The sequence below is a fragment of the Arvicanthis niloticus genome, chromosome 5 (assembly GCF_011762505.2).
Source record: "Arvicanthis niloticus isolate mArvNil1 chromosome 5, mArvNil1.pat.X, whole genome shotgun sequence".
In the NCBI taxonomy this organism is placed as follows: domain Eukaryota; kingdom Metazoa; phylum Chordata; class Mammalia; order Rodentia; family Muridae; genus Arvicanthis; species Arvicanthis niloticus.
The window spans coordinates 33,695,077-33,708,643 of record NC_047662.1 but is presented as its reverse complement, the minus strand read 5'-3'; the positions used below and the strand labels follow the sequence as shown (position 1 = coordinate 33,708,643).

The 13,567-nt window shown below is 39.4% G+C and overlaps 1 protein-coding gene across 3 annotated transcripts in view; it reads left to right on the top strand.

Moving 5' to 3' along the window:
• Positions 1-13,567, top strand: part of Foxj3 (forkhead box J3) — a 92,248-nt gene that overhangs the window by 52,291 nt on the left and 26,390 nt on the right. For all 3 annotated transcript variants that reach the window (XM_034502469.2, XM_034502466.2, XM_034502468.2), the window contains exon 5: positions 6,013-6,096. In XM_034502469.2, the coding sequence (XP_034358360.1) occupies positions 6,013-6,096 (84 nt within the window). The remainder of the gene's footprint in view (positions 1-6,012; positions 6,097-13,567) is intronic.

The following is a 13,567-nucleotide window of genomic DNA, read 5'->3' as shown; positions in this document are numbered from 1 at the left end:
TATTTGTTGGTAAACAATTTGTAGGTCTTTTCAGTTTGGGACTGTCATTAAAAAACTACTAGGAAATTCATCTAATGTTTTCTTTGAGTCCTCTTTACTACTGAGAGGAAGGATTGCTGGGTCAAAGGGTAAGTGGGAGATGATACTCATCCTTATTCCTTGTGGCTGTACTACTTTGCATTTTCACAGCAAGTTCAGAGACTTCCCACTACTAATTCATTATTAGCTATGGTTTTAACTTTGACTGGGTGTGAAACAGTATCTTACCTAATTTTGATTTGCCCACAATCCTAATCACCCCTGATTTTTAAAAAGCATCTTTTAGTGGCCATTAGCATATCTTTTCTGAATGTCTTTTTAGTTAAAAAACGTCATTACTGAGACTGTTTGTCTGTTCTATGTAGAAGTCTTTTGATGGATTTATGTTGTGAAAATATTGTCTCAGATTGAGGTTTGCCTTTTTATTTTTATAATTATGCTGTAAAAAGAGTAATCATGTTAAATGTTAATGAAATGGAATTTATTCCTAAGTTACTATTTAATTATTTTTATGTGCTGTCCAGGCAGTCAGCTAGTAAGTACATACAGATTTTTTTCTGTTTCTGTAAGTTTGATGGTTTACATTTATGTTCATGATTCATTTCAAGTTAATATTTATTTTATGTGTACTTCATTTAATTGTCTTTTTGAATTGTTCTTTTACCTTTATGAAATGTTCCTATTTTTTTAAAATTGATTTGTGTGTGCACGAATGTGTGTGTGTGTGTGAGAGAGAAAGAGGGAGAGGGAGAGGGAGAGGGAGAGGGAGGGAGAGGGAGAGAGATACTGGGTCAAGGCATTGAGTATGTGTGGCAGCAAACGCCATCATTGCATTGCATGTCTCAGCTCACACATTGGAGAACTCACTAGCACTTGTAAATCTAGTTCTAGGGTGTCTGACATCCTTTTCTGGTCCCTGAGCCTGCATGCATATGGTACACATATATACACATATACACATAAACTAGAATAAAACTCTTAGGAAGAACTCTAATGGCTAGCATAGCTAAAGGAAAGCTTAGGACTCAGCTAAAAATAAGGAGACAGGAGTTCCTTCCAGGCAATACACTGACTTTGTTTTCTGACAGTGAGTTGGCTATGTCATACGTGACTAATATTAGATTAGTTGTCTTTGGTTCCTTTTCCCCTGTCTTAGTTACTGTTCTATTGCTGTGAAGATCGTGACCAAGGCAATTCTTACAAAAGAAAGCATTCAATTGGGGGCTTAGAGGGTTGGTCCATGGTTATCATGATAGGAAGCAGACAAGCATGACACTGGAGCAATTCCTGAGTTTTACATATTGATCTGTTGTAAAACCTCAAAGCCCTCATTCAGCAAGCCCACACCACCAACAACAAGGCTACACCTCATTGAAACCAGCATATCCCTACCCCCTTGCAAATACACATTTTTGTTTAGATATAACTTGCATATTATTCCCTTTTGTTTTGGATAATATAATGCAGTAGTTTCAGCTTATTTGTAAAGCTGAACTATAGGACATTTCCATTTTCTCACCTTGAAAAGGTCGTTTCCATTATTTTAAGTTTACACAACTCTTTTTCCTACTTCCATTTTGAAATGCTAGCTGATCACCACTCATACAATCATGTAAATTATTGTGCTTAATTGTTGTGAGATTCTAGGGTATAGAAATGACTATGTTAAATACATTACTGTATCTGGTCTTTTCTACTTTGTGAGTTCTTTACTCTTAGTCTCCTGTTCACAACTCCCACCCCTTTCACCCCTGTCACTAGATGGGAGAGAATGAATGATAGAGGGAGAGAGATCTCTGAATCTAGTTTCTTTCTTTTGTTTCTTTGATCATGGGTACTGGCAAGCCACAAACAATCCTCCTGAACTACCAACCATGCCTATCAGGGCTCTAACATTTATATACCCTCTGAAAAGTTCTCAGAATTCCAAAGGTCACACAATCTTAAACAATGTGCAGCTGTCAAAACCACACCTCTGGTAGAGCACGAGGTGAATCATAGTTGGTTGTTTTGGACAGTGACGAAGTCCCACATCCCCACATCTGGGATTAGAATGACAACATACTCTTAGAATATTTCTGTGTTTTTTAAAAAACCAAAAGTGTTACTACACATTACTTTTTCTTTAGACTAGGATGTCATATTTGTAAGCTTCCAGTTAGGTGACATGGTTCTTGTCATATTTATATCAGATCCAGTTGGCTAATTAACTGAAAAGCAGTGACCACTTGAAAAAGTAGCATAGAGGCAGTAGCTGGAAAATGAGACCAGTGTCCACATATACTAGTATCTCAGCCTGCCATCACAATTCTCTATACACACAAAGGTAGAAGGTCTCTGATCTCCATATACGCACCATGGTACACACATCAACATGCCGTTTGTGTGTGTGTGTGTGTGTGTGTGTGTGTGTGTGTGTGTGTGTGTGTAGATAAGGCTGAAGCGTGAGCTTGAGAGGAGGTGTTTTTCCTTTATTGTTTGGTGTTGCAGAACAAGCAGCCTAGGAAGATAAATACAAACGCAAGGCTGAGTTTTGAGTAATAATGCTTCAGCTAATCCTGTGTAAATCTGGTGTATTAGCTCAAGTTTCTTTCCTTTTTTTTAAATTTTTATTAGATATTTTACTTACACTTCAGATGTCATCCCCTTTCCCCATTCTCCCCCTTAGAAAACCCCTATCCCATGCCCCCTTTTCCTTTTTGCATTTATACATTTTTTTTAAAAAATGTTAATTATAGGCTTTATAAGTTTGGTATTGCTCTATCAGAGGTGTAACCCACTACCCAACCTAGATATATCAACTATCTTTGACTGGTGGAGACATGTGAACATCTCCCCCCTCTTTCTCTCTTTCATCATCTAGCTTCTCCTTTCCTTCTTCTCCTCCTCTTCTTACTCCTTCTCTTTCTCTCAGTACTCCTCCCACCTTAGCTCCTCCTACATATCACCCTTCCTGTTAAAATGAAACTTTTCTATCAAAATACAATTAGAGCATAATTATGCCAATTTGTACCCGTGAGGTACAAGATAGTCCTAATACCCAGTCCATCATTTTGTTGACTAACCAGAACCTCTGTCATCTATCCTAACTGAAACATTTAGTTCTGAACCTGGCTTTAGGATGAATGTCAGCTGACGACCATCCACTCAAATCTTTTCTCTCAAGGTAAATAGCCAGGATTGGCTATGAGGCTATAAGTTTTCAACCCCGTCAGAAATCCAGAATGACTGAGTTAACTATAATTGTGGGAAGCACAAAGCATAGCTTCTAAAACTTAGCCAATTTATAGAGACCTCTGAACACCTGGACACTCCCTCTACTACAAAACATTGGAGCATCTGTTCTTCCGCCTTCTGGCCCAGGATCTTCTGACAGACCTTAGTGCTGCAGAATTATTAAGGGCTGATTACTCTGTCTAGGCATATATAATCAGTCGACTATTCTGCAAGTGTGTCCTTTTCTGGACAGTAATTTGTCTGTAGAAGGAAAGAGGCACTTCTTGTCTAGTGGCTGTCTCACCACAACTGGAGTACCTCCAAGGATGCTCAATTTCTTCTTAGAATTCGATATATGAAGCTGTCAGGAGCAGACAGGTCTCTAATCAAAATGAACATTAATACAGAAATGTTTGTCATGTCAATTCTGTGGATTTCTGATGTTTTGAAAACCAACTATCCATGTAAGGTAATCTGGACTGTTGCCTGTTAACTCCACTCAGCTATTTCTAAATAAAACATAGAAAACACCCTAACAATAAACTCCAACCCATGAATTTGCTGTAGTCCCTTAACTCACATGCTGACCATCTCAAATCAGTTAAAAAATGTTAAAGAAGGACTGAGTTTAAGCCTTGTATTCCTAAGTGTGTTATACTGGTACAATGCCTATGAGGGTAACAATATTCATCTCACTCTTATATCAATAAGAAGCTCGTACCAATGAAAACCTTAAAATTTGTAATCAAAGTAAATTGGTGCCGTTTAAGAATTTATATCTTCATCTTGATACTAATTATACAGATTTCTACTAATAGGTTATGGCTATGCAATAAACCCTAGCTAATCCTCTCTATTCCCACAAAACCACTACTTTTCCCTAGAAAGACAGCCCAACATTTACCACCTTAGTCCCCAAGCCCAGGGAATAGGGGCGCTGACTCTTCATTAGCTTCTTCAAGCTTAATATGGGCATTGAGATATTAGAAGAGGAGTAGGGGGAAGAGCAAATTGGGGGAAAAAGAGTAGGGGGAAGAGGCTGTGTCTTCACTGCCTCCAGATGGAATTCCCAGACCTCAGAGGCTTGAGCAAGTCTGCCCAGCTTGCTTGTTGAGTAGATACACCAAGGCTGATCATTCTGCAATATACAATTGTCAAAACAAATTTTAGTATTAAGATAGTTTTTTTTTTTTTTAAAGAGGGCTGACATTTTATTAAGGATGTTGGTTCTAACCGCTTTTCTTTTCCCCCCCTCTTTTATTGGATATTATATTTACATTTCAAATTTTATCCTCTTACCGCATTCTCCCCACCTCCCAGGAACCCCTTATCCCATCCCCCCTCCTCCTGCTTCTATGAGGGTGTTTACCCACCTACCCTCCAGTCCCCCTCCCCAAGTTTCTATTGTTGTATTGAAACACAATGACCAGAAGCAGCTTGTGGAGGAAAGAGTTTGTTTTACCCCCTCTTCCATGTAGCAGTTCATCACTGAAAGATGATGTAGAAAGATTTGTAGGTCCCAGGCTATAGAGACTAGAATATCTTTAATTGTAAAAGAAGGTTACTGTGTAAATCTCATGTAATTAACCATTACTGAGAATCAGTTACAGGGGCAGGTGAGATAGCTAGGAGGTGGTAGTGCTTGATCTTCAGGCATGAGGGCCTGAGTTCAAATTCCAGCCATCATATAAAAAACTGGGTATGGTTTATGATTGCATGTTCTTGCAACCCCACCATTGAGGGATGGAGATGGGCAGATCTGGAGTATTCCCAGCCATCCAACCTCTTCCTGTGGAGCAGTGAGTTTCTTCCTAATGAGAGGTCTGTCTCAAGGCAAGTACGGTAGAGCATAGTAGAGGAGACATCTGACATGCTTTGGCCACTATGTGTGTGCTTTGGAATGCACACCCCCACACTCAATCCGCCCCATGGTTTTTAAAATAAAAATAATTAATAAAGTAATAATGAGTCACTTACTAAAAACATAGTTGGCTGTTGGTTTTCTCTTGGTTCAGTAGTGGTAAATGCCCTTGAACTGAGACCTGTGGCAGTGGTCTCTTTAATAATTCAGCTGTGAGCTTCCCTTTTCTGTTTTCTTCCCTTTTGTGCATGCCTGTAGTCTTAGCTGTTCATGAGGCTGAAACAGGAGGACTACAAGGATAAGGCCCATTTGGGTAACTTAATGAGATCCTGTTTCAAGGTAAAAACTTCCAAAATGTACTGGAGGTGTAGCTGGCAGTGGGCACCTTTCCTGTCAGGTGAGGCCTGGAGCTCAGTGGCTGGACCACCAATATAACTAAGCAGTTGTGTTTCTTTCCATTATTTTTGTCAGTTGTTACATTTTCAAATTCTTGGTTTTGGAGAAGATTATTGTCTTAGTTGGGATTTCATTGCTATGAGGAGACACCCTGACCATTTCAGAGGTTCAGTCATTATCATCATGGTGAGAGGCGTGGCAGACATGGTGCTGGAGGAGCCAAGAGTTCTATATCTTGATCTGAAGGCAACCAGGAGGGGTTGTGGATGGAGGCTTGGCCATAGGAGATCTCAGAGTCCACCCCCACAGTGACACACTTCCTTCAACAAGGCCATATTTCCTAGTAGTGACACTCCATGTAGGACAAGCACTCAAACAAACACATAAGTCCATGGGGCCCATACCTATTCAAGACACAATTATTAATATTTCTTTAAATGTTTTAAGGTTTACTGTAATATACAATGAATATAATTCGTTTTTTTTTTTTTTATCTTTAGGGTTCTTACTGGGCAATAGACACCAATCCGAAGGAAGACGCGCTGCCTACTCGGCCAAAGAAGAGGGCAAGATCTGTAGAACGGGTAAAGCTCATTGTCATGATTCATGAGTATTGAGCGTATCAGAAATGTAGACTCTTAAAGTTCGTTTCCAGTAGATGACGTGTAATCACAAGAAAAGTAAGATTTCGTCTTATAGTTTGTGTATCTTCAGAGCATTTTTCAGCCTGTTTTTTTTTTTTTTTTTTTTTTGATCCTCACACTTGGAGCAAGGGAGGCAATTTAGAAATTGTTGTGAAGGTTTTACTCATTAGGACACATCTGCTGTGTGAGTCTCACACTCCAAGCTTCTGAGCTTTAATCTGGTAGCTTTGTTCTGTACCTCAAAGATTGTGGATTGATTTTTAAATGACAGACATTTCACAGATGTTCTTCATGGTTACATCACATTTTCTTCCTTGTCCTCACAGTGCTTTCCTCTTCTTTCACCTATACGGTAGTTATTCTGTATACAGTCTGTGTGCTTGTGTTGGTATGAATCCATGGTTAAAGCTAATTTCCAAGAGTGAAAGAGAAAAAGACCTTTGGTTGATATTTTAATATGTATTATAATAGGTATAGTCAACACATCAGCTGCCATGCAGTCAACTTGCAGTCAACATGCAGTCAACTTCTCCTCCCCCTTTTACAGTTGCAGCATTACAGCTAAACACCCCTGCTCATCCTCTTATGCTGCTGGACTCGCTTCAGCTGTTGACTACTCAGCACAGCCTTTCGTTGTGTTTGCATCTGTGGTGCTGTAGAATTTTTATAAGGTTCTTTTTATAAAATCACACACACTTTATAGTAATTTTTCTATATGTTCTGTATTTTCTCCTCCTCTGGACTAATGTCCCCTCAAAGACAGGGAACAAAGTATTCATGTCTCTAGCATTAGTGTTTTACACAGCCTCTAGTGGATATTAAATGTTTGCAAAGTAAGTCAGGAAAAAAAGATTGTAATGTGAAGAAAATGGAGTAATGTGCGATGAAATAAATTTGACATATGCCTGCCTGCTGCTGGCAAAAAAATTTCTAAGCCTTGAAGAAAAGGACCAAGATGATATAGATAATAGATATAGGTATATAGATATGCTGTTGGCCACAGGGCAAGGCCACCCAGGCGGAACTCAGGGAATTTGGCTGCACTTACCCCACGCTGCTTATTCCACCCCCATGGTGGTGCTGGGCTGAAGGGAAGCACAGAGACACGGGTTGGGAAAGTGCAGTCTGAGGTGTGGGAAGCTTGTTCGGAGGTCCCTGGGCCTGCGACCCTGGGGTTCCCAGACTCTTGGCATCCAGGCTCCGCCGGGAGTTGCAGAACAGCAGAGAATGGTATCGGGAGCCCTCAGGCTGGGGACAGCGTCTAGCCTGGGCTTGATGGATGCAGGCTTGGTGGCTGTTGTGGCTGGAAGCAGAGAGAGATGAAAGTTTCATTTTGGCTCTGTAGACAAAGTCATTCTTCATGGCTCCCCATGGCAGATCATGATGAAAAGAGAGAATCCATGGTTCCGAATAGTTTATTGGTTGTTCATGGTGAAAAATGGATGTATAATGTACCATACCCAACTTCTCAGGATGGGCCTGAGATAAAATACCTTTTGTAGGGAGGGATGTCTGGGAAAGGAAGCTTATTGGCTAAGCTCTCTTGGCCTCTAGGTACCTCATTAGCATAGAGGACTCTGTTTTGGACCTCAGTCTCTTTTATGTGAGAAGCATGGAGGCATGGCGGGTGTTCCAAGTCAGAAATCTGACAGAGAGCTGGGGTCACCTAAGCCTCAGGCATGTGCCCACCAAGTCTTGGGGTCTCGACCTGTTCTACCCTGTCAAACTTACTGGCATGGTTTTACATTCCTACAATTGGCAGGCAGGCAGAGACTCTGTCTTAAAAAAAAAAAAAAGAAAGAAAAGAAAAAAAAAAAAAACTTTACAATTAGGACCACAGACTAGGTTTGAATTAGGGCTATGTGAGTATGACCACAGAAGAACTGATGTTGTAGGCCAGCCATCAATTCTGTAAAATTAAATAATGAATTTTGGGGCCTTGATTATTGGCATTTTAAGTGAACCAGTATTCTAATAAAAGTAGTTTATATTCCAGCTGTTAGTTGGTTAATGCCTTTAATCCCAGCAGTCAGTCAGGGAGACAGATGGATCTCAGTGTTGAAATCCAGCCTGGTCTACACAGTAAGTTCCAGGGCAGCCAGGGCTACACAAGAGAAACCCTATCTCAAAAAACATGCCTGGATATGAATATCCAGAAATTTGAAGGTAGGGAAAATATGTTTACATTGTTTAGCCCATGATATCATCAAGTAGTCTGAATGGGTAAGACAAAGGGGATGAGAAATTAGTGCTTTCTTTTGTTATTAATCTCTTTGGAGGTTCCTGGAGTTTGACTTCATATTCAGAATTTGGAATTGGTAATCAGTCGGCAGCTATGCACTCTTTGTATGTCAAGCTTCCTTTTTTTCTACTGTTATTCTTAGAGAAACCTTGTTTACCTTTGAAGTCCCAGATTCCCCCTAGAGCCAGTCCCCCACCCTGACTGTTGACAGTTGTATAGTCAGAGTCTAAAGAAACCCAAGATTCAAGGTGGAGCAGTAATGTAAATATAGACATAGTACTTGAGAAATTCAAGTTTTTGCTATTTCAAAAACAAGACATTCATGTGGACCACATTTTCTCAGTACTGCTTGCTGATGCTTTCTTTTGGCCCAAATTGTCTTGTTAGTTGGCAGGGTAGGAGAGGAGCCTGTATGAAGAGATGTGCTGAGAGTAGGGTGCATGCAATCAGTTGGTTAGTACATACCTGAAAGAAAATGCTTAAAGTCACAGTAACTTCCTGCCCTGAGAAATCCATGTGTCTGTATTTTTCACAGGGAAATATTCTTGGGGGCTGGTTGTAAAGTATGTAGTGTTCTGTAGGATATATTGCTTTTTTCTTTTTGTTTGCTTGGTTGGTTTGCTTTTGGTTTTGGTTTTACCAGGGTTGTAAAGTATGTAGTGTTCTGTAGTATATATTGCCTTTTTCTTTTTGGTTGCTTGGTTGGTTTGCTTTTGGTTTTGGTTTTACGAGACAGGGCTTCTCTGTGTAGCCCTGGCTGTCCTGGAACTTATTTTGTAGACCAGGCTGAATTTAAACACTGAGGTCCATCTGTTTCCTGACTGACTGCTGTGATTAAAGGTGTGAACCAACTACTGCTTGGTGTATATATTGCTTTTATTAGACTACTTTACATTTTTAATAACCATTGGATTGTTTTAGAAACATGTGAATCTAACGTCCCTTAATTTAGTTATCACAGAACAGTAAAATTAGGAACAAAGGTAGTTAGTCTTTGGGGGTGTCTTTGTGTGTAAGCTTTAAGTTGGTTGACTGTCAGGTCTAGGAAAGAATTCCTTCTGAGGTCCTACAGGTCTGATGCTTCTAAAGTAGAAATGTACTTGACGTGGTGCAAGAAGGAAGGAATAGTAGGGTTGACAGCAGCGGTTGAAGGTGGAAGCCTGAGGCAGGCTGCCTGGTCTTTATACCCACTGTAAAGACAGGTTGTACATGAGGGAGAGTTGTTAGGAGTGTCACTCCAACTCCTGTGTGGAGTATGAGCTTTCAAGGAACAGTTAGAGGACCATTTAAGGGAAGTCGCTGTGGGAAGTTTTGTCTTAAATTCTCTAAAACATTATCATACAAATTATTTGAAAAAGGCCAAGTAGGGGCTGGAGAGATGGCTCAGCAGTTAAGAGCACTGACTGCTCTTCCAGAAGTCTTGAGTTCAATTCCAAGCAATCACATGTTGGCTCATAACCATCTGTAATGAGGCCCAATGCCCTCTTCTGGTATATGTGAAGACAGCTGCAGTGTACTCACATACATTAAATAAATAAATCTTAAAAAAAAAAAAAGGCCAAGTATTATATGAACTATTTAAAATATACTGTCTTTAAAAAAATTAGTCTATAATTCTCCAGGGGTTTTGTTTGTTTGTTTGTCTTGAAACACCATGAAGTTGAAATACTTAGTACTTTTTGGTGAAGAAAAAAAAACTAAATTGTGTGCAGTTAGGTATCATTTACATTTAAGACAAGAGCTGGAAGGTGGACACAGAATTAGAAAAGAATATCTTTTTATTTTTTCATATTTTTTATTCATATTACATCCCAATTACCACCCGCCTCCTCCCCGTCTCCTTATTACACATCCCCTCCCTTATTACATCCTCTCCTTCTCTTCAGAGACCCCCCTTGGCTACCACCCCACCCTGGGATGTCTAGTCTTAGCAGGACTAAGCAACTCATTACCCACTGAGGCACAACCAGGCAATCCAAGTAGGGCAAGGAGATCTAATAGCAAGCAACAGAGTCAGAGACAGTCCTCACTCCAATTGTTAAGAGACCCACATGAAGACCAGGCTGCATATCTGCTACAAATGTCGGGGGGGGGGGGCTAAGTCCAGCCCCCTGCATGCTCATTGGTTGGTGGTTCAGACTGTGAGACCCTCTAGGTCTTCTGGTGGTATCCTTGACCCCTCTGACTCTGTCAGTTCTATCCCCACTCTTCCACAAGACTCCCTGAGCTCTGCCTGGTGTTTGACTGTGGATCTCCGTATCTGCTTCCATCCACCGCTAGATGAAGCCTTTCAGGAGACAGTTATGCTAGGTTCCTATCTACAAGCATAGCAGAGTATCATTAATAGAGTCAGGGGTTGGCTCTCTCTCTCATGGGGTGGGTCTTAAGTTAATAAAGAGATAGTATACTATCACATTCACAGTTTACTTAGTATTGTACTTTTTCACATAGGCATTTTTACTATTTTCCTCATGAATCTCCCTCATTGTAATATATTGTCTGTATACAATGACAGTTCTTGCAAAGACAGTGTTACAATTTTTGCATGAGTTTTAAAACTTGAGAGGAAAATAATAGTCTTCTATGTCATCATCTGTTTCTGATGCTTTAATGTATACCTCAAAGTCCTAATTTTTCTCTGTTATACTTTGCCTTTGAGCAAAAGACCTTTTAGTTATATTTTTTACCAATAAATTCACTTATTTTTCCCTCTCTCTGAAAGGGAGTTCTTTTCCTTTTTGAAATCACATCAGTGCATGCATGTGTGTATGCCTATGTTGAGATAGATTCTTGATTTGTAAGACTAGGCAGTCTTCAGACTTACATGTCCTTACATAAGCCCCAAGCACTGTGACTGACACTATCACATCATGCCTATTGTGTTGCTTTCTTGAATGTTTACATTAATAAAACAGTATGGATTGACTTATGTTTGTTTCCTGGAGTTTTGAGAATAGTACTGTCATTTCTGTTGAGAAACCCACAAGTCATTTTCCTGTTAATATTCCCCTGTATGCAGTATGTTCTTTTTCTTTGGATGTTTTCTGTGTTTATGTTCTGTGTTTTCAATTAAATGTATCTAAGCATCATTTTCTTTTCCCTTTGAATTTCTCCTTGGTTCACTGAGCTGCTCACATTTTCAGATTTGTCTTTTGCTAAATTTTTAAATGTTAATCATTATTTTTTTTCATGTCACTTTTTCTGTTCTCAAAGTCGTACCACTAGTTACATTTTTATATTTTTAATTGTATTTTTACAGTGGGATTTTCACATGTGCATACATCTTGAGTTGCTAATGCATAATGGGTTGATTGAGCTGTTTACTCCGTCACCAGCATTTGTTCACTCTTCTACTTGAGACTGAAAAAGCAACTTGAGAAAGGGTTTGCTTTAGTTTCAATTTATGAGCTTAGACATTACACTTGTCTTTCTTCTGCCTTATTTCACTTAACCTGATGTCCTTCATCTTTCCTGTAAGATTTCATTCTTCATTATTGAAAGCTACTCTACTTTGTATATGTATGAATATATCCATGTGTATATGCACAGTTATATGTATACTGTGTCTACAATTATTGATGGTCATCTCTCAGCTATTAGAATAGCTCTGGTAAATATTGGTAAATAATAGTGTTTTGACTTCATTGTTGCATGCCAAGGAGTAAGAGAGCTGAGTGATGTGGTTCTGAATTTACTTTTTAAAGTTGTTTTATTTTATGTGCATGAGTATTTTGCCTGTATGTATGTCTGTGCATCACATGCGTGCTTTGCACCTCTAGAGGTCAGAAGAGGGCATTGGATCCACTGGGACCTAGACTTACAGACAGTAAACTGCCATGTGGGTTCTGAGAACTAAATCCAGGTCCTATGGAAGGACAAACAAGTGCTCATAATGTCTTGAGTCAACTCTTTGACTCCTAATTTAAATTTTGAGGAAACTTCACACCGATTCTTGTAGTAGCTTTACTTATGTTGCCGTGGACTTAGGAGCATTCCTTTGTTATTACATTTTATCAGCATTTTCTTTGGTTTTTGTGTTTTAGTATGTAGCATTTTGAGTGGTATTGTTTTATTTTCTGTCTTATATCTTTAATTTGCATTTTTATGTCTAATCATATTCAACATTGTTTTTATATGTTCTTTTTGTTTTGTTTGAGACCAGGATATCACTGTGCACTCTTGCTGGCTAGAGCTTGCTAAATAGACCAGGCTGGCTTGAATTCACAGAGATCTCCTGTCTCTGCCTCCCAAGTGCTGGGATTAAAGGAATGAACCACCACTCCTGGCTTTTTCATGGTTTCTTTTGAGAAATGTGTTATTAGAATGTTGGCCACCTTTCAGTTGGTCTAATTGTTTAGATATTAGCGCTTTAGATATTAGCGATTTAGATATTAGCAGCTCATCAGCTGAAAGATAGTTCTTGTATTTAATGGATGTCTCATTACTGTTTTGCTTGTCATGTAGAAGGAAGCCCTTTAGTTTGATGTAATTTCATTTCTTAATTATTGCTTGTTTTCTGTTGTTCTATAGTTCTATACAGAAAATAATTGATTATTTCTGTATCTTGAAACATTTTCCCTATGTTTTTCTTCTAGAATTTTTAGTTTTAGGTATTACATTAAGGCTTTGACCCATTCTGGGTTGATAGTTATTGGTCTTCAGTTTCAGTGTTCTGCATATGGACATCAGGTTTCTCTGGCTCCATTTGTAAAGAAGCTGTTCTTGGTCTGATGTACTTGGGCACATTTGCTTAGCTCTATATGTCCTACTCTGCATTTTATTGCTTTGTTAAAGACCATGACCGAAAGCAACTTGAAGAGGGAAGGCTTATATATCTATCACTGAGGGAAGCCAAAGCAGGAACGAAAGCAGAAACCACAGAAGAGGGATGCTGCTCACTGGCTTGTTCTCTGCAGCTTGCTTAGGGGCCTTTTTAAAAAAGGGAACTCAGGACCTCGTTGCACTGCCTACAGTGGGCTGGGCCCTTTCATCAGTTGTTAAAGAATCCCCACAGGGGTATCTGCAGGCCAGCCTTATTGGGGGAATTTTATCAACACAGGTTTTTTTCTTCCCAGATGATCCCTAGATTGTATCAAGCTGATGGGAAAAAAAATTAACCAGTACACTGAGGGTGGGTGAATTTATTTCTGGATTATCTGTTCTGATCCA